Source organism: Schistocerca serialis, chromosome 8 (assembly GCF_023864345.2).
Source record: "Schistocerca serialis cubense isolate TAMUIC-IGC-003099 chromosome 8, iqSchSeri2.2, whole genome shotgun sequence".
Classification (NCBI taxonomy): domain Eukaryota; kingdom Metazoa; phylum Arthropoda; class Insecta; order Orthoptera; family Acrididae; genus Schistocerca; species Schistocerca serialis.
Window position 1 is genome coordinate 97,293,595 of NC_064645.1, and position 22,537 is coordinate 97,316,131.

The following is a 22,537-nucleotide window of genomic DNA, read 5'->3' on the forward strand; positions in this document are numbered from 1 at the left end:
CAGACTTCTCTCCCCCCACCCATACCCTGCTATCCCTCCTACTTCCCCAACCCACCCCACCCCACTCCGATTGCTATTCACGTGACAAGTCGCATTCTGGTCAGTGCTGCTGGTGGTAAAAGTCATGTGAGCATGAAGTGTGCTTGCTTGTTTGAATGTGTTCACGTTTTCTTTTCTGAGAAGGGTCTGGCCAAAAGCTCAGTGTGTAACCGTCTTTATTCTGTGCTTGTCTGCAACTCCATGTGCCATCTTTACGGTGAGTAGCCATCTATCTTTTTCATAATATTGTTGATATTCCAGCCTGGACTTTCCGTTTTTTGAAGAATTGCACAAATATTCATAAATGTGAACAGTGCACTGATTGACAAAGGGAAGTTGAACAGTACAACATTTTGAGAGTCACAATGTGAGAAACATTTTGGAAAAAACAAGACTGTATGGATGCATACAATTAATACCCCTTAATAACAAAATAAACACTCTTATTGATAGTCTCTGTGTTGAACTTAATAAAGTTTGTAATAATTGCCTCTTACTGCCCCTGTACTTGTTGCTTTCCTTGCACTCTTGAGTGCTCACTTTGAGTGAGGTTACATTTATAGTGAGAGTGAATGTATGAACATTTCTCTTCCTTGTTAAGTTCTTAAGCTGGTATGAATGGAATGTTACTTTTGCAGTGGTACCGGGCCTGAAGTATGGGGGAACTGCAATGCCCCCAGGGCGATAACTCTGTCTGCTCTCATCTATTGCCTACGCTGTATGGTTGGGCATGATGTCCCTCTTAATCAGGTATGAGATTTGTGAGTGCAATTTGACTCACAATAAAACTTCATATAATTTTGCTTTTTTGTTATTCTAAGTACCAGTTTTTGTTGTCAACATTCTGAATCTGCTTGGTGACTAGGTAAATAATTATTATTTAAAGTTTTCTCTTCTGGAACTAGAATGAGAATCGGATGAACATAGGATGTAATTCCAGTCTCTCTGATGGCCACTCCCCCTCCCCCTCACTTTTTCATCATTGTCTCCTGCCATTTTTGTAGGTAATGACCTTCCTTCTTAACCTCTCCCAACCTATCCCTCTTTTCGCTCTAAGGAAAGAACATGTAGTACTGATAACCAGGAGAATTTAGTGTACTTTTATGTGGATCAACTGGCAATGCTAAAGTACTGGTAGGTAATTCTGTCTTATAATTGTATAGTTTTTGAAGAAAAACTGTGTGTGGTATTGTTAAAATTTCATTATGATGAGAATTTTTCCTATTGATGGGCAGTCTTTGACTGTTTTGGAGGCTGCCATCTTGAATGCAACTTGTAATTTTGAAATGGAAATGGGTCCATAGAGAACTACAAGAGGAAAAACAATGGTGCCTTTCCTTAGAGCATAGCTTTATTCATTCTCTAGTAATGACCAGTATGCCATTCTTATGGGTAGCATGAAACCTGATCTACAGCCTGCAGACCACTTTATAGTACGTGACAAGTCTTACTTTGTGAACCACTGTCACTTCATCCCTTCCCTGTTCTAATTGCAATGGTTCATGGGGGCAGGAAGATTGTAAGCCCCTGTGTGAACTCAGATCTCAATAATTTCACTTCATGGTCTTCTCACAAGCCACACAGAGGGGCAAGCAATGTACTGATTTATTCTTCTAGATCTGTATGCAGTTGGAACATTAGCAATAAACCATATTCTGATGCAGAGCACCTCTCTTGCGGCATCTGTCACTGGAACTGGTTGAGCACCTCTGTGTCAATTTTTGAGCTAGCTGAATGAACTTGTAATAAAATGTACTGGCTTCCTTTGATGTTCTCCTTTTTTTTCTGTCAATCCTCTATGGTACCGATTCCAGGCTGATCAGCAATATTCAGGTGTTGGTCAAATAAGGGTTTTGTAAACTACCTCCTGTGTGGATGGACCTCACTTCCTGTGGATTCTTCCAATGAATCTGTTTGGCGGGTGCCTTACCTGTGATCTGTTTTATATAGTTGTTCCACTTTAAATCACTCTGTGTGCCTACTCCTAGATATTTTATAGATGTGACTGCACCCAGTAAGTGTCTTCAATCATGTAGTCATTCAATGATCATTTTTTCTGCCTTTTTATGTTTAACATGTTACCTTTGTGTATGTTGAGGATCAGCTGCTAGCCCCTGCACCAACCATCAGTCCTCTGTAGGCCTTTCTGTATTTTACTACAGTTTTCTAGTGTCACAACTTCTCTGTATACAAAAGCATCATCATCTCCGAAAAGCATTGTGGAACTTCAGACATTATCCATTAGGTCATTTCTGTATGTTGTGAAAAGTAAAAATACTATAACATTCCTTTGGACCATGACTGAACCTACTTTTACACTTGAATATTTCTTTCATGCTGTGTTCTGGTTGCTTGAAACTTCTCAGTACAGCCACACAACTGGTCTGATATTCCATGCTTTCAGAATTTTGTTCATTAGGCCGGACGTACAAATGAAGAAGTGAGGGGGGGGGGGGAGCTTAATATTATCCAACTGATAGTGGAGATCAAGAAATCTGCATCAAAAATCATCTGAGCCTCTGGTTTAAACCTTCCACTTGGATCCAAATCAAAAGCCTGTGATAGATTCTGGGAACGGTGCTGCAAAACACTTAGCTTTGCCTCCACCTGGCAAGTAAGGTGAGGTGTCTTTACCTAAGAAGCCAGATGCCTGCAGGAACTGAGTAGGGCCTTTGAATCCATGCACTAGATGTCATTCATGCCAGTAGGAGGCACAATTTGCAGCTGTGTGCACTCAGTGCAATTGGTGACAGCAGGGCTCCCTCCACCCACTATCAGGCAAACAGAGCAGACATTGGCCTTCTTTCTTTACCTGCCTGCTATTTCCCTAAGGGCACCATCACCAACCTAATGTTAGAGCTCCCAATAACAAACAATCTCACACTCTGCACTTGCTCCTATCTTTCAGGAAGATTGGCCTCTTTCCTAACAGACAAAGTGTCTCTTGCTTGGTCAGACATACTTTCAGCAGTGAGCAATCTCGCAGACCTGGTTTTGATGTGCAGAGGAGGAGGGGGGGCGGGGGCGGGGGTCGATGACGACACAGCTCAGCAGCTGCATCCCATTTATCCTTCCACCCAAAAATTTATGACTCTGCCACTGTTCTGAATTCACTGCAAGTAAGTGTCAGCCAGCCAGGACAGGTGAATCGGGAGGTACTGTAACACTAGGGAGTCCAGATGACACTATAGGCTCTAGAGGTACCAGAGGATTTGTCTCATGGTGCCCCAGTGCCACCACAGCCCAGGGCTGCAGCCTAAAGCTTGTAGGTCATGTCCAACACAGATTCCAGCTATTTTTGGACAGTAACCAATTCCTCCTGCACTCATTAACAGCGTCCCTGTCCATCTTCAGGCAATTTTTGTCTATCTCATGATTAATATAGCACTAGCCAAAGCAGTCACTTAGTACAGTCTTAAGTTCTGCTGCTACAGTACTTCTGATTTTTGCTACATTACAAAATCAGCTAATGCAGTGCAATGCACTAAAATTTAATGGTCTTAACACAAGCCAAACACTGTGAGATTGTCCTGACTTCAGAAGAGAGAATCACTCATACTACCACCAAGAATTTCAATCAATGCCACTCAGAGAAACCACCCATCATTATCTGTTGTGTTGCAGTGAAACGTCTCTCAAAATTCAGTGAAACTGGCTCTCTTGCAAACAAACTGAAAGCCAGATAATTTAAAATAGCTAAAGTTGAATCAACATCAAATGCTATTCTAACATTGTTCAGTAAGACTTTGGAGTGCAATACTCATCACAAGTTGGGTCAGCTGTACACCAGTGATGCGAATTTTGGCCACATGAAAATCACACTCTTACAAAATGAAAATGTAACATCCCATTACGGATTATTCAGATTGTCTTTCTCATTTGGTGGGCTTGGTGACTCAAAAGCTAGATGAAAAACTGACATTTCTCCTATAATGTACTGTTTGTGGATAGAGAGGTAAACAAACAGAACCACAGATACTGGTCAGATGTCAACCCTCACTCGATGGATCCTTTGAACTTAGTTGGCGCACCAAAAGTGATGGTTTAGTGTGCGATATGCTGTTCTTGTGTTGTTGGGGCCCCTAATTGTTCAGCATACACTGATAGTAGACCAGTCCCCTGCAATTGTTAGAAAAGATGTGCTGCCATCGCTGCTGCCTGAAGACTGGACATTTTCAACTTTGTTACAGCATGGTGATGGCCCACGTGATTATGGGCTAGCTGTCCAGGCATTCCTGGATATGCAGGTTTTGCAGAGATGTATAGGTTGTAGACATCTGGTAGATTGTCTGTCATATTCCTTGCATTTAAGTTAATTATATTTCTACTCTGGGGCGGCACAGAGAGGGGGAAAGGGGGGAGGGGACAGAATGTGATGGCAGTTGTGTGTGCAGTATTTGGAAAGCTTATAAACCTTGGGGACTGGATTGTTGAAGCATGTGCTTGCATACTGGTGCATGTGCATGTATGAGGAATGGATGCTGTGGATGACAGCCAGCTTAAGACATGCTGAGTGTGTCCTGTAGCCTTTGTGTGTTACCACCAGCGTTTGCCTTGTTATGGACAAAATGTGACAAAACTTGAGAATGGACAAAGCTATGTTGAATGGAAAGGCACCATTGTTTTTCTCATGTAATTCTGTATCTGTCTGATTTGTCACACAACCCCCTAATGATCTTAAAAATTAAGAGTTGCAGCCACGATGGAGGCTTCCAAAATGGCCGCCATGTTGGTTTTACCCCTCTCCCATCCTATACTGCTTGGCTTTAAATTTCTGTTTATCGACATATTTTTGTTTTAAAAGGGTGATTCCATACCTATTATATGAAAAACTGTATTAAGAAAAACTTTGATATTGGGCTGAAGAAGTAATTCAGTGATGTAACAATTCCACAAAATTTACTTCTTTTCTTACCCATTATTTTATTTAGAATGCATTTAATAACACATGGAAGAAAATTAAGGCTGAAATTACCCTTTATTTATGATGACACATGTGTTTTTGATATTTTACTCTTCTTTTGCATAATAAATAAGTAATGCATATATTTTCATATCCACATATTTGTTCTCAATAGGGGTGCTTGAATCCAGTGAAAACTGTTATACCTTCTGGCTCCATGCTCGACCCTTCAGACACAGCTGCTGTTGTTGGTGGAAATGTGTTAACATCGCAGCGAATTGTAGATGTTGTTCTAAAAGCATTCCAGGCGTGTGCAGCATCTCAAGGCTGCATGAACAATGTTACATTTGGTGAAGAGGGCTGGGGATATTACGAGACAGTTGCTGGAGGTGCTGGGGCTGTAAGTATAGTTTAATTCTCTGCACCACTAGTGACCAACTAAAATCACTGTCATTTAATTGTTTTCTTTTATATGTTAATTTTTTTGTCTTTGGTTATAGCATAGGGGAACAATTGTTTAGAAACATTCATCATATATTAAATTTTTACAGTGAGAGTACTGCACTGAAATAACATTTTACCGAGTAATATTCATTCATACAAAAAAAGTTTCCAGATTATGGGATACAGAACAAACACAAAAGGAAAACAGTAACCCAAGAGATATGAGTACTTTTTCATCTTCACTACTTTGAAACGTAACTCTTCTAATGAACAAATGCTCATAACTTTTAAGGTATGCATTTTAGAGCACATGTTTACTGGACATTTTTTCTTGTTTTGGTCCATACTGCCACTTGCCAAAATATGGAAAGCAAAGAGCTTGCAGTAGAAGAGATTTGTTTCACAATATCAAAGATCAAGAATTGATAATAGCCCTTAAGGTATGTGTTTTAGACCCCATGTTTACTTGCCTTTTTTGTTTCAAATGGTCATTCCTGTCATATCCCTGAATATTGACTATCAATTCTACATCCTGTATGCAGGAGCAAGAGGATTGGCCCAAGAATGGATCCCTGAGAGTCATCTTTTTTTGTTTTCGTTTTTTTTCATCTTAGAAATATATCTTAGTATTTTCCTTTAGTTCATATTTTATTTGCATTTTCTGTATCCTGTTTGTCAAGTACAGTGTGAACCATTTTAATGCAGTTCCTGTAATGCCATATACTTGGAGCTTGTCCAACAGTGTGTTGTGGTCCAGTATGTCAAAGGCTTTACTTAAGTCTAAAAGAATGCCAGTGGCACTTTGTTTTTTGTCCAGTGTTTCCAGGGCATTTTGTATAAAATCATAGATGGCACAAGATGTAGATTTATTTTTCCAGAATCCCTGCTGAATATCAGTGAGCATTTTGTTTTTCTCTGAAACTTCCACTAACCTATTAAATTATTTCTTCTATGATTTTGCTAAAGCTGAATAATAAAGCAATTGGTCAATAGTTTTTTGCATTTGATTTGTCTCCTTTCTTATGAATAGGAACCACTTTAGCAATTTTTAAACTGTCTGGAAATGTGCTGTCAGAAAAGATGAATTGGCTATGTTTGTAAGAGAAACAGAAATGTTTTTGATACATTGCTTTATGATGCAGTCTGGATACCATCAATTCCTGATGACATTATCTTAAGAGTTCATGCAACATGGATGATTCCATCTGGAGTTGCTTCACAAACATAGATTGAAGAGGAACATGACTGCACTTTGTTTTTCTGTTTCATTCTAGTGTCTGTTTTGTCTTTGACTGTCAAATTATTTGGGATATGTGTATAGTAACAGCTGAAAAGATTTTTGATGTGTTGGGGATCAGTTAAACTCTTGTTCAGAATGATGTTTTCCATTTTAGGGGCACTATATTAGTTTCCTTCATTATTGCTGTCCATACTGCTTGGCTGACTCTATTATGAACTTATCATTGTTTTTTTCTTCTTTGGCATATCAGTCTTTTGTAGATTTGAATGTATTTCTGAATGTAGCTGCTCAGAAGTAGGGCATACATTATTGTTTTTCCTTTATCTGAGTAGTTCTCTTTCCATCGCGCTTGAGATTTTGACACATGATATTCTCCCCACTTTTCTTTTGATAATAGGAAATTGAATGTTTCTATATTACGTGTATTGAATTTCCATGCTGTCACAGTTCTTTTGTAGTTTTGCGTTGGCTTCAAGTAGCTTTGTAGGGTAACAACTTGAGCTTCGTGATCTGTAAGGCTTGTACTTGTACATTTTGCAGTGCAGTTTATATTCACTAATATCTGATTCAGGGTACTGGCAGTTGTTCTTTATAGTCTTGTTGGTGTTGTCATCGTCCATTTTAAGTTAAAAGTATCTGTGAGGTTGAGCAGTAGATCTTTTATTGTACTGGTTCTTGTCTAGATGGAGCCTGTTTAGTACATATTCAAGCTTATTTATGATTGACTCAAAATCTCTGTTTGGGGAGCGATAAATACGTGCTATAACTGTATTTGCCTCACTGACTTCAATGAGTGCCAGCTCAATGTGCCTTTCTGCACTGAGATGATGAAACCTAGTAATAGATTTATCTTTTAGACCCAGATAGATGAAAGTTACTGTACCTCAATTTTTATAACTGTTTCTACAGAAATAATTTTCTAGTACGTACCCTGGTGTAGAAAAAGAGACAATTTGGTCCATATTAAGCCAGTGATCTGTAATGCAAAGAACTCTGAGAAAGTGGAGTTCTGTATTTTGTGAAATCTCTAGTTGCCTAAGGGCATTTTTGTCACACCACTAACCTCATTCTCGCATGATAATGATTTGTTCATAAAAAAATCATCTGTAGGGGGAGCTAAAGTCGTCTTCTGAGTTGCTGGAGTATGAATCTTTTCTTCCAGTGAGCTGTGAACTGCTTGTGCATAAGAGGTTTAGTATAGTGTAGTTTAGTTTAGCTATGTTCTGTAGATCATTTTCACAATTATTTTATCAATACGATGTGGAACAAGTCAGATTTCAAGATTATATATACACACATGAATAGTGCTAATATTTATATTACTGAAATTTTTAGTTCTACACATGCAACTACATTTAGAGGTACAATTTTCTTATTTATTTTTTATTACCAGTTTTGAAACAGAAACACATCCATGGAATAGAAGGAGTTGTCCAAAAGAAATGATTTTAAGCTAGATTTAAAACTTGATATGCTACCTGTTGGGCAAATGATAAAAGATTTTTTGTTGCTTAATAATGTACTCCTTTTTGAGCAACTGACAGCTTCAATAATGGATAGTAAAGGTCATTTTTCCCTCTAGTATTGTACATATGAACATCACTGTTCTTCGTTAATTGAAGTGGATTATTTATAAGGAATTTCATTAGCGAATATATGTACTCTGATGGTGCAGTTAAAATACCTAACTCCTTTAATAGGTGCCTACATGACATTCTTGGTTGAACACCACTAATTATTCTCACTGCTCTGTTTTGTGCAATCAATACTTTATGTCTAAGTGGTGAGTTACCTCAGAAAACTATTCCATAAGACAGTATTGAGTGGAAATATGCAAAGTACGTTAGGAGACTGATCTGTTTATTACCAAGACTAGCAATTATATGAAGAGTAAAAGAAGCTGAATTTAATTGTTTGAGAAGCTCAGTAATATGCTTCTTCCAGTTCAAGTTGTCATCAATGTGAACACCCAAAAATTTGGAGAAATCTACCCTGTTAACTGAACCCTGTTCATATGCTACTTAAATTATCAGTATGACTCTATTCGATGTACAGAACTGGATATAGTGAGGTGTTTTTTTTTTTTTTTTTCAAAATTAAGGGAGAGTCCATTTCCTGGAACCACTTAATAACTCTTTGAAAGACATCCTTAACAATTTCTTCAGCTGCTCTTTCTGGAATGTGATTTATTATAACACTCGTGTCATCTGCAAATAGTACTAGTTCTGCTTGCTGAATGTTAAGTGAGGTCATTCACATGAATAAGGAACAGCAGAGGACCCAAAATTGAACCCGGTGGGACTCCCTTTGTGATAACTCCCCATTCACTAGACTTTACCACCCTCCCAACATTATTTGTGTTATTCAGCACTTCTTGGTTTCTGTTCATTAAGTAAGATTCAAACCAGCTGTGTGTATAGCCTTCAATTCCATAAAACCTGAGTTTTTCTAAGAGTGTAACATGATCCACACAGTCAAATGCCTTGGAAAGATCACAAAAAATACCAACTGGCAATAATTTGTTATTTAGGGCTTGTACTAATTGATTGGTAGAATTCTCAGTTGAGTAACCCTTCTGGAATCTGAACTGTGACATGCTGAGTAAATTATTTTCACTTAAATGTAAAACTACTCTTGAATACACAACTTTCTGAATATTTTAGAAAATGAAGTCAGCAATGAGATTGGTCTATAATTATTTAAGTCTCTCTTGTCCCCTTTCTTATGAAGAGGTTTGACAATTATGTATTTCAATTTGTCTGCAAAAATTCCCTGTGCCAGTGAAGCATTACATGTATCACTAAGGACTCCACTTATTAAATTAGAACAACACTTCAAAATTCTGTTAGAGACTCCATAAACATCATGTGAGCTCTTGCTTTACAGTATATTTATAATTCTCTTAATTTCAGTGGGGTATGTTGGTGCTATTTATAAAGGCCTGAAGTCCCGGGGAATGACATTTTTAACATATTTTGTTGCTTCTTCAACTGAACCCTTTAATCCTATTTTTGCTGCTACATTCAGAAAGTGATTGTTAAAAATACTTACAACTTGTGAATTATCACTCACAACATCATCATTTCGCTTTATTGCTATGGTATGCTGTGCACTGTCAGGCTGCCCCGTCTCGCGTTTGACAATATTCCATATAGTTTTAATCTTATTATCCGCATTATTAATTTATGTCAGAACACATAAGCTTATTGACTTCTTAATGACTTTCCTTAAAATATTTGAATATCTTTTGTAGTAAGCAAGTAACATTGGATCCTGACTTATTCTGGCCTGTACATATATTTCCCTCTTCCTCTTACACGATATCTTAATTCTCTTAGTAATCCTTGGCTTACTTGACTTTGTAAAGGCTTTTTTTGATAACATTTCAGGAAAACAACTCTCAAATATTGAGACAAATTTACAGTGGAATAAACTGAATTTGGCATCAGCATCATTTTCTGCATATACTTCATCCCATTCAACCTCCTCTAGGCTGTATCCTGTTCGCATCAATAAGCCTCCCTGCCCTGTATGAAACTGCCTCAAGCCTGTAAGGTGCTATATGTGTTATTTCCATTGGTCTTTTCATAAACATAGAAGATGTGAAGATGGGACTGATTACTTGATGATGCATCTTCTTATTTCACATAATTGGTTTTGTTTGTTATTCAGACTGACAACAAAGTATGAGTCAATTAATGGGAGCTCTGTATGGTCTTACGTTGCTGGTATATATCAGCTGTACTAGATTATTATCCCATGCGTGTGAAACTAAAAGTACAAAAGTAATTAAATGTTTAACACTAGAGTAACTAGTGGTAGATCACTCGGTAAAAGCTAGGATATTTTGCTAATAAAAGGCACAAAAACTTGTTTGTTAATGTGTTAGGTTCAATGGAGGTGACAAATATCTTTCCTGATCAGGCAGAATAACCTGAACAGACATACAATGAGAACTAAAGTTATTTGGAAATAATGAGTAAAATTCAAGCTTTCAAAACTGGGAGTCCCTTTCTTGTAGATGTATTAGAATATATGAATCTAAGTCTATGGATGAAACGTTTTTCATTCTGTGATTGGTTTTCAAATGCAAAATATTCAAAATTTGTTCATATCAATCAGATGGTGCATCGTGCATCGTAGCTGTTTACTTTTATTGACAGACATTGCTAGAATATTTCAGAGAATAATCTTCAATTTCAGGGACCCACTTGGGACGGCCGAGGCGGTGTACACTCGCACATGACCAACACACGAATTACAGATGCCGAAATCTTGGAACGACGCTATCCTGTGGTGCTGCAAAAATTCTGCCTTCGCGAAGGTTCCGGAGGTGCAGGCCTGCACAGGGGAGGTGATGGTGTTGTGAGGGAGCTGCTCTTCAGGAGGCCAATGACACTCTCCGTCCTCACTGAGCGCAGGGTGTTCGCACCCTATGGCATGGCTGGTACGTTACAGCACACAATATATCCTGGAGGTATACATTGTTGTATGTAGGAACCATATGACTGATTTTTTTATGACACTATGTGGATGTGGGCACCTCCTTATTTCAATTCTCTTATTCAGTATAGTAAAAGTTTACAGTTTTGTTGTTATCAAAACCTGTTGACTCTTAAAAATAAATAAACAGTTTCAGGAGGTTCATAATGTGCATAACACGATGTTACTTCTGCAGTTCTATCTTGAACAGTGTGTGTCAGTTCCGCTGTTTATGCATGTGAATTGGGTTTAATTTACGTAGTTCCAGCTTCCAAATTACAAGTTCTAACTTTAGATGGATCAGTTCTGCTAATTTAGCTCAGGTGAACCATTCATAATACAGGGTGTATACGACCAGGGACAACCGGGAAATCTGGGAAAAACTTGGGGAATTTTTTCATCCGAGAGAAAACTGGGAAAAACCCGGGAATTTTTTGGAATTCCGTGAATTTTTCATTGTTTTAGCTTTCAGTTAAATTTCTGTAATTTTGACTGGTAAGAATTGGTTCTCTAGCAAAGAATGTTACTGTATCCTGCTGCTGGAGAATGATACTGCAGCAATAAAATATAAACATGAGAGGGGGGGGGGAAATAAGTGGCAAAGAAAATGCACAATTTACAACAACAAAACACCATGCACGCGCAAGCATCTGCAAATAGCAAAAAAAGGTCAAAGGCCACAGGGTGAAGACTATGTAATTCTTCGTAACAATAAACTGCTTGCTATGAGCATGACATCACAACTGTTCACATTAGGTTCGTTTGACCAGTTCCAGCGGGCTGATGCACATGTGCTGTTGACTCGCGTATGAGCAGTACCTTCTCTCATTTCCCGCTACTTGAAGTGTGGCTGTTAGCTGTATTGGCAGTACCAGCAAGCAGCCAGATGCTAACGAGAAAAATTTTTGTCGTGAGCCCTAGCTGCCAGATACGCGCATGCGCAGAGTTGTGCGAGTTGTTGTAGGGAGGGGGTTAGTCTCCACTTGACCCGTGTTTGCGTTAAGTGATTTCGCTGCTTCTCTTCATTTACAGCTCCCACGTCAAATGAAAACAAAACAGATTTCTGTGGGCGGGAGCTATCAAGTGAATTAAAATACATTCATATAATTATGGAGGGCAAAAATATATTATTAGTTTCAGTTTTCTGATTTTATTTTATTTCCAAATTGTTGGCAGTCAAGCAGTAATCGTCTTGTAGAACAGTGAAGCTGCTTTTGCAAGTTTGCTAAAGAAATTTGGCTTTATTAATCTTTCCGCTGGGGCAGTCATTTTATTTGAAACGAAGTGTTTCATTCCATAGTATTGGCTAGTTCCTACTGTTCGCTGAATTTCAAGTGCACGTTATCATCCTCTGCCATGTATGGCATTATGCCATAATGAAGAACCAAAAATGATATCGTAGAGTACTGGTACTCCGAGAAAATTTACATCCCAAAAACCACACTGAAAAGCTTAATATCAGATGGGACCTACTTCATTGTGAATCTGGAAAAAAACCAATGTGCACTTCAAGCTGAATTATGCATTTTAGGATGGTTTACGAAATTCCGATGCTTTTGGGAGTATCCTCTGATGCCCTGTTTCTTTTATGGCGTAATGTAAGCTCTCTTAGTGCTTTATCGCATACGAACATGCAGGCTTCCAACACCACTGCAGCTGCACACGCACAATAATGCCTGTTTTGTGGAGCGCTCTGGCAACTGGTAAATCGAACCTATTTCTAACAGTCTCCGGATAGTATTGCAAACGGTGGTTCGAAAAGCTTTTCTTGTAGCTATACTGTGTACATTAATGTAAACCGTTAACTTTTCCTCTTTGTGTTTTCGTGCTACGTAACCAGTGATCTTGCTATTGGCTGAGAATAACATGTGTCCTTTGCTCTGAATATCTGCTGTCATCGGCAGGCGAGATCATGTGGCATGTGATATGATTGGCTTACAAAAGGACATCACAACCTCTGAATATCTGCTGTCGTTGGCTGGCGAGATCATGTGGCATGAGATATGATTGGCTTACAAAAGGACATCACAACCTCGGTTTCAACGCTCTGGAAACTAACGCGTTGTGCTTGGTGCAATTCAAATTTATACTTTCATAATATGATGATATGCAGTGTATATGTTGCTGCAAATCAAAGGTCTTTCCAAAACTTCTCTCCTTTTTTTTCATTAAAAGTCTTTCCAAAATTCACTCCCTAGTATTTTCTTTTCTTTTTTTCTGGGAAGTTCTATGCGAGTGTATAAAACTTTAACCATTCAAAGGATTGATAAGTTTTACAGTTTCGAGGGAAAATCTGCAGAAAACCTACTGTCACTTAGCACGGAAAAAGTGTATTTTCACTCAGGAAAAAGCATATTTTTTAAACGGGATATCCAGGAAAAATCCGGGAATTTTTTTCCCTTGTCGCCATATACACCCTGTAATAGCGGGGCTAACATAAAAACCCCCAGCCATAGCAAAATATCCTGTACATAGAGTCTTATTGGACCCCTAAATTTGTGATCTGACTGTGTATTCTAACCTCTTCCTGTGATAATAAAAGTTCCTCCACTTGTAGCCTAGCAGATTTACCTGCAACCCCCCCCCCCCCCCCCCCCCCCCTCCCGCAGGTCTGGGGGTAAGAATAGGCCCGAGGTATTCCTGCGTGTTGTAAGAGGCAACTAAAAGGAGTTTCACACAATTTGGCCTTTCTGTGATGGTCACCTGTAGGGTTTGACCTCCACTCTTCAAAATTTTCCTGAAGAGCGAGCCAATTGGGGAAGGGCGCCTTACATGGTACATCATGTACATCGTGCATTGAGATCTTTAGCCCACTTTCTCATCTTGGCATTGCAGTCCTGTACATTCTCCATCTCTTGGGTGAGGACACCTTCCTGGGTGCGTTTTCCACCATGCACTATGCAGTGTCGCTTTCTGCATCGACAAGGACTATGGATTTCTTTGCACCTGATATCCAGCATGGTAGCCAGTCCGTTGTGGTGGGGCTGCCATGTACCCTGTTGGTTGTAGCCCCGTGACTACACAGGGATTGCTCTGCTGATGCCTGCACTGTTAACTCCCCACATATGCCAAGGGGTAGATGCCCATCCCCCTGGGGCATTGGGACTCAAGGCAATGGCCATCCTGCCAGGTGGCCTTTGCTGCGGCTGGGTGGCACTCGTGGGGAGGGCCCCTAGTTGGAGGGGGTGGCATCAGAGTGGTTGACACACAATGAAGTGTAGTCCATTATATCTTGCTGGCGGTGAAACACCAGCAGTCTCTAAGCATTTATAAGCTCAATTCAGTGCACAGAAATAGGACCCCAAATTGTTTCCCTCCCTGGCCACAACATGGGAGGAACATCAGGCTAAGGATGGCAGCGGATCTTATTTGCCCCAGTACCTTGTTTTTTAGAGAGCTGATAGGGAATCTTTCATGATGATGAAGCCTCAGTTTTTTGTTGAGCATTTAGAGGACAAGTTTGGGGAGGTGGGTGGATTGTCCAAAGTGAGATCTGGGTCAGCCTTGATCAAAACAGCATCCTCTGCCCAGTCACAGACGTTACTCGCTTGTGACAAGCTGGGGGATGTTTCTGTAACCATCACACCCCATAAGAGCTTAAATATGGTCCAGGGCAGCATATTTCACAGGAACCTTCTTTTGCAGTCTGAGGATGAGCTGTGCACCAATTTAGGGTGGCAAGGTGTATTTTTTGTGCAGCGTGCCCACAGGGGTCTGAGGTATAATTAGTTTGCCACCGGTACCTTCATCTTGGCATTTGAGGGTGGTACATTGCCCGAGAAGGTCAAGGTGATGGTCTACTGCTGTGATGTAAAGCTCTATATCCCTCCACCAATGTGGTGCTTTAAGTGCTGGAAGTTCTGCCATATGTCTTCCCACTGTACTTCCTGCATCACATGTCAAGATTGGGGACGCTCATTACATCCCAATACTGCATGTGCCCCGCCTTCCATCTGTGTCAGTTGCGGAGAGCACCATTCACCTTGCTCACCAGACTGCGGGATTCTCCAGAAAGAAAGGAAAATCAAGGAGTACAAGACCCTGGACCAACTGACCTACACTGAGGCTGAGAGAAAATTTGAACGCCTGCATCCTGTATGTATGACATCGTCGTACACTGCCGCTACAACAGTTCTGGCACCATCAGCTCTGCCAACCCTAGTCACCTCTCAAAGCCTGAAGACTACACCTGCCTCCTTGGTGGTGGGGGGGCATTTCCCTCCCTGTTCCTCCTGCACCACCTAATTTGGGTCTCTCGCTAAGAAGGGGTCCCTTTGGGTCACTCCCTTCCCAGGTTTCTGCTAGTGGGAAAGATGACACCTGCCAGTGGCTAAAGAGCTCAAAAGCAGCTGGTCGTAGGGCTTTACGCTCATCCTCAGTCCTGGAGACCAAGCCAGTGAAGTCCTCCCAGACAGGGAAACCCAAGGAGCAACAAGAGAAATCCAAAAAGAAGACCCCCAAGACCAAGGAAATTGAGGTGGCACCCACACCACCGCTACCTACAAGCTCTGTGGCTGAGGATGGGGGTGGAGATCCTGGCGTCTGCTGAGGATCTCACCAGACCCTCGGACACAATGGATATAGACTGCTCAGGCAATAATTCGGTGGCAGCAGGTGGCTCTGAGGCATAAACAGCCTCATTGAATGTTCCATGCTTCCCCAGTCTCACGATGAAGTTGTCCTCCAGTGGAATTGCGGCAGTTTTCTCCACCACCTGGTTGAGCTACGGTAACTGTTAAGCTTTACACCTGCTATCTGCATTGCCCTCCAGGAAACCTGGTTCCCAGCAATATGGACCCCTGCACTCCACGGTTATAAGGGATATTACAGGAACTGTAACGACTATAATTGAGTATCAGGTGGAGTTCGCGTTTATGTCCTAAACTCAGTCTGTAGTAACATTGTGCCCCTTCAAACCCCTCTTGAAGCTGTGGCTGTCAGAATAAGGACAACACAGGAAATAACTGTCTGCAATTTATATCTTCCTCCAGATGGTGCAGTACCCCTGAGTGTATTAGCAGCACTGATTGATCAATTCCCTAAACCTTTCCTACTTTTGGGAGATTTTAATGCCCACAATCCCTTGTGCAGTGGCACTGTGCTTACTAGGTGAGGCAGAGATGTCAAAACTTTACTGTCTCAGTTCGATCTCTGCCTCTTAAATACTGGGGCTGCCACACATTTAATTGTGGCTCATGGTAGTTACTCGGCCATTGATTTATAAATTCTGGGGCCGCCACACATTTCATTGTGGCTCATGGTAGTTACTCGGCCATTGATTTATCAAACTGCAGCCCAGGACTTCTCCAATCCATCCACTGGAGAGTACATGACGACCTGTGTGGTAGTGACCAATTCCCCATCTCCCTGTCACTGCCCCGGTGTCAGCTCAAATGGAAGTGTTGGCAGCACCTCAATGCCCTCCATTGACTGAGCAACACCTACAGGGGTGGAGATTGCTCCATGCTGCTGCAGCTCTACAGAGCCCTCGTTCAATCCCGCCTTGACTATGGGAGTGTGATTTATGGTTCGGCGGCACCCTCAGCATTGCATTTGCCCGACCCATTGCACCGTTGTGGAGTTAGACTAGCGACAGGAGCTTTTAGAATGAGTCCGGTGACAAGCATACTGGTGGAGGCTGTAGTCCCTGTATTGAAGATCAGACATGCACAACTGCTCACCAGTTATGTTGCACACATTCATTGCTCTCCTAGACATCCTAATTACCGTCTTCGTTTCCCAACCTTGGCGGTTCACCTCCCAAATAGGCGAGCCAGGTCAGGGCTAACGATTGTGGTTCGCATGCGATCGCTTGTGTCTGAACTGGAGTCCTTCCCTTCACCACCTCTACTCGAGGTCCATTCACGTACATCTCCATGGTGTAGCTGTAGGCCAAATATTCGCCGGGACGTTTTGCGTGGCCATAAGGACTCTGCGATGGCTCGATCGCTGATCCACAGAGGCCATATTGAACAGCCTTCCTTGCCCAGTGGTTGCATTTATTCACTGCAGAGCTGGTGGCCATATCTCATGCACTTCAGTATATCCATTCATGCTCCGAGGAATCTTTTCTTCTGTGTACTGACTCCTTGAGCAGCCTGCAAGCTATCGACCAGTGCTACCCTCACCATACTTTGGTGGCATCCGTCCAGGAGTCCATCTATGCCCCGGGACTGGTTCCATCTGTGTGGACCCCAGGACACTTCGGCATCCCAGGCAATGAACTTGCTGACAGGCTGGCCAAACAGGCTACACGGAAACCACTTCTGGAGATGGACATCTCTGAACCTGACCTGCGTTGTGACGTATGCTGGAGAGTTTTACGGCTTTGGGAGACAGAATGGCATAACAGTACGCACAACAAACTGCATGTCATTAAGGAGACGATGAATGTGTGGAAGTCTTCCATGTGGGCTTCTCGCAGGGAATCAGTTGTCCTCTGCTGGCTCCGCATTGGCCATGCTTGGCAACCCACAGTTACATTTTGTGCCATGAAGATCCGCCTCAGTGTCGGTGCGGCGCCCTGTTGACAGTGGCCCATATTCTGGTGCACTGTCCCACTTCGACTGCCCAACGACGAAATCTTGGGTTACCGGACTCGTTGCCGCTCATTTTATCTGACAACACCTCATTGGCTGATTTAGTTTTACGTTTTATTTGGGAGGGCGGGTTTTATCATTGGACCTGAGTTTTAGTGCATGTCCTCCACCCTAGTGTGTTGGGGTGGAGTTTTTAATGTGTTGCAAAGTGGCTGGCCTTTCCTTTTTATTCTTGTGGTCGGCCAGCCACTATAATCTGCTTTCTTGTTTTACTCTCTTCTGTTTCTAGCATCTCTCTGTTGTTTTCTTGCCCTCTTTTGTTCTTTTTAATGTTTGTTGCTGATACACCCTGCTAAACCCGCAGGACAGGACAGGTAGTTGGAATTGTGGAAAGGGGCCAAAATGAGCGGCTGTCAGTTACACTCGAACACACAACTTTATTTATTTGACCAAACATTACAGGACAAATTCTTGAACTTAGTTATTGGCTGAGTACACCACTCTGCCTTATGCTTTAAGGGCACAACCACTTTAATTAATCTAAGGCTTGAAAAGCAACAACCTTAATTTAAAGATAGCTGAAGGCCCAAGGTAAAAAGAAAACCGCAAGGCAGAAAGCTGTATCTTCAATTAGGCTGAAGGCCCCAAACAGTCTGATGCTCGAAAGACAAAGATCCTTAATTTAAAAATGGCTGAAGGCCACATGACACAAAACTCAATGTAAAATAAATTTAAACAAAAAAGCCTTATCTTAAATTAGGCTGAAGGCCCCAAACAACCTAACACTTGACAAGCAAGGAACCTTAAATTTAAAACAGATGAAGGCCCATGACTTAAAACACCAAGAAAAATGATTCAACTTTAATTCAAAACCATTGGCTATGAGCCATACAAATACACACAACAGAAAATAAGAAAAGGAAATGCAGCTAACAGCGCTCATAAGTTTCGGGGGTCAGCCAGCACTTGAAATACTAACGTTCATTTAGGTGAGACAGGCAGTCGGCCCAACCATTCTCGATCTGATGACAACCCAACCAACAGACTGTCAGTGGACCCACTGACAGGGTAGCTTGTGCTCCACTCGACCAGCACACAACTGGGAGTTCAGTGCAAAACGTAAAAGGCATGGACACCCAGAACCAAGCATACATTAAGCTGTCAAACTACACACCGTGCTGGATAGTGACAACCCAGTGAGGAAAGGACACTGCCTGAATTTACGTCAGCAGCCAGGCGGGTAGCCGGGAGTTAGCGGCCACAGGGCAGAAAATTCCGTTGGTGCACTTCAATTGCAAATAACCAAATACAGTTAGACTTCACCGGACGGTGGCTAAACCTTCGCCAACTCAATCACACACGTTGTTGCTCACTGGAATGTCCCAACAGCCAACAATGAGAACCTAGCAGCACAATGTGAATGGTCTTGACTTGCTGGTAAATTAAATGCAAACTCAACTTTCGTGTCCAGGGTTGGTCAGCCACGGACCTCGTAGCAATGGGAACAGCCCCACACACTCTGACACTGCATAGAGACCGCCAGTGGGCCCAGCCAAACTACTCCCCGCGGAGATTTCCTCGCTGCTCCACACCAACCAACCAACTCCCACACACCAGCATGGAGACAGCACTAAAATAACTGAGCAGTTGACATCACAAGCTACACACAGTTTCACGAACACTTGCACGAAGGACTAGACGATACTACTAGCAGTGACTGGGAAATAACAAGGACGAATCATGAGTCAGTCCACGCAGGCAACCCGTAAGTGATCGCCAGCCAACATACATGTTGTCCGAAAAGACGACCGACCGACGACCAACGGAGGTAGTCTACACTCAAGTGATATGTATCGGCAACTGTGGGGTGAGTCATGGCTGTCCGGACCTCACTGTAGCTGCGCCCTGACTGAACTTCTGCCGCATCCTAAGTCAAACACTGCCAGGTCCGAACTGCACTGTTAGCGCCTCCCAACTTACTGGCAGATCCGAACTAACTCCAAACACACGACAACTGGGAAATAATAGCAGTCAGCAAAGATAATACGCCAGGGCTTATATCGATAAGCGCTGCTGTTGCCGCTCACGTGCAGGCTAGGTGGCAACTCAGTGACACCAGTAATTGAAATTAACAAAATGAGGTGGTGGTAGTACAGTAAAAACAGGATGTCAAATGAGATATGGCACGAACACGAGCCACGCGCGGCTCAGTTGCCTTTTCTTTGTTCTTGTGGCTTTTCCTTTCTTTCTGTTTTGTGTTATATGTCTCGTCTGTTTTATTTTCGCACTTGTGGCATTGCTTTGTTAGGAACAAGGGACAGATGACCTTGTAATTTGGTCCCTTCCCCCCTCCCCCCACCCCTGTTTTAAACAATCAACCAACCTGCACACAGGCTATTGTCAGTAATGTAGTCCTCACCAAAAGTTGAAGTTAAGACATTTTAACAACACCTTTATGTGCTCTGAACTACTGTTAATGGCCAGTTCTGGTCTCTTAAACAATCCAACATAGTACAGAGAAAGATGTAGTTACATATTGTAGTACATTTGTCTTACAATACAGTAAGAGTGCAGTAAGCTAACATCAATTTAATTAATCACAAATGTCTTCATGCTGCAAATTAGCAGTCAAAATAGTCACTTATTAGATCACTCGGTACACTCTCCTTTTGAGCTAATGAACAAAATGTGCATTGTTGTTCGTGGCCTAACCTCATTGTCCAAGTTGATTATTAAAGCTTCATGCATTGTATCAGAGTCATTACCATTTCACAGGCAAATTAATTATTGATAATTATTCACTGAATTGTGGAATAATAAGTGACAGGATATGTAACACATTGTGAAGGCAGTACACTTTTTTGGTTTGATGAACTGAACTGACAGTGGTATATTTTTCGTATAGGCAAACATAGGTGTTACTCCATTACAAACTCACTGCAGACTTATGGAGAACTAACCCTTTCATGGTAGTTGTTGGTCTTATAAAGAGGGGCATGAAAATAGACTGTTATTTTGAAAATGACATAATGTTTTAAAATTTGGCTGGGTCAGGATTTACTGTCTTAAATGAAGTAAAAGAACTAATGTGATCTTAAAAATACATGGACAGTGTTTTTCTACTGGTATGTGAATCTGCTCATTTACATGGATGAACACCATATTGCAAATAAGATTGAATTACATGACATTATTGATTAATTAGTGATGTAATCAGTCAGTGTTCTGTCACTTTGTACACAAAAAAGGGGGAGGGGGGACAAAAGTATGTAGTCAAAGTTTGGAATCTCATAATAGTTACACCAGAATTTACATTGAAAAGTGGCAGCCTCTCTGAATGTCAAATTTGTTTAACGTGGGAAGTTACTAATTTCAAGAAAAATACTGTGTTACTGTGAAGCTGGAATATTGCACTTAAGAATGGTATAGGTCCTTATACTGAAATAGGTCTCCTAGATCACCCCAAATTTGCAATTGTACTGCATGATAATTTTCAGTTAGTGATTTTTATAATTAATATGCTCTGTAGCCAAACTAATTATACCATTCTATTCAGAATAATCATATGAAAGATATTAGTAATAAAGTTACATTGAACTAAGGCTGACTATGAATTTGAATTTTTCATGTGTCTGCTGCATGTTACAAAATGTCTTTCTTAGAAATAAAATGAATTTTGGAAAAAGTGCTAATTATTGAAGGAAGAAAATGTGAGATATGGTCACGTGGGTGCCCAACTGGCTATGTCTCCAACTCTAGACATACAATGATTTGAAGATGGGAATCTAACACAGTCACAGAATAAATATCTTTCTCATCTTCGCGTAATATTGATTAAATAAAAAGGTAACTTATGCCGCACTCAGTTGGAAACAAATGTTCAGAGTTTGATTCATACCTTCTCAATAGGCAAAGGAAATTAATGAGTTATTTGAAATTTCAGCAAATGTTCTGAAAACACAGTTAAATTGAATATGACTCATAGTATGTGACTATCATTCTTCAAGAGAATCCGTCAGACCAATTGTTTAGATCATCTCCATTATCGGAAGCTGAGGAATATTAGGAGCTGAAATTTAGTTAGTATTAAAATTACTTAGCATTAACAAAGATATTTTAATCATACTTTAGTGTAGCACGATTTTTCTCAAGGTGATGCATCTTTTATGTTAAATGTGTTGATCAGTGTAGTAGAAATATTAGCATTTTTATTCATCTGTGGACCACTTTTACGAGGATATTGGATTAAAAAAATTTACATACTTACAGATGTAGTTTGCCAATTTGCACAGATAGTCAGCCCTGACCTTCTAGTAGGAACAACCTGGTACTTGCCCAGAGCAATTTGGATAAACCACACAAAAACCTGACTCAAAATGATAAAAGTTCAGTATGCAAACAATTGATTCAGAATTTTGAAATCAGTGCCAATACTCATAATACTAAGAGCTTTTTGTTATTCTAAAAATTGTGGCATTTTTATCTATGCAGTATTTTATCTCAAGGGTGCATAGAAAGTATGTGATCTTAAATTTGTCTATTTGTTTGGGATTTCTCTCAGGTGGCAGTGCAGGTGAAAAAGGTCTCAACTTAATGTTGAAGAGGGATGGCCGTGTAATAAACCTTGGGCCGAAGACTGCTATTGATGTTGAACCTGGAGTAAGTACAGCTAATGCACACCAACCAATAAGCTTAAAGGAAGGTGTCTTGTTGATATGTTTCCTTGAGCAACAATCTCGTAACTTTTCGTTACTTAGTTGTAATGTCTTTCCTTTGATGGTATCCTGCTGAACAGCAAATTAAACTACTTAGCAAAAAAGTACTCTTAATTTGAGTGGTATTGGAGGGTTGAGTTGGACCATATTTTACAGATATTGTATACATCTATAT

The 22,537-nt window shown here is 40.9% G+C and overlaps 1 protein-coding gene across 1 annotated transcript in view; it reads left to right on the forward strand.

Annotated features, from left to right (window-relative positions):
- Positions 1–22,537, forward strand: part of LOC126416286 (5-oxoprolinase) — a 164,548-nt gene that overhangs the window by 110,720 nt on the left and 31,291 nt on the right. Inside the window, exons 16-19 of the mRNA XM_050083936.1 lie at positions 678–789; positions 5,118–5,342; positions 10,830–11,073; positions 22,209–22,306. Coding sequence (XP_049939893.1) covers positions 678–789; positions 5,118–5,342; positions 10,830–11,073; positions 22,209–22,306 — 679 coding nt within the window. The remainder of the gene's footprint in view (positions 1–677; positions 790–5,117; positions 5,343–10,829; positions 11,074–22,208; positions 22,307–22,537) is intronic.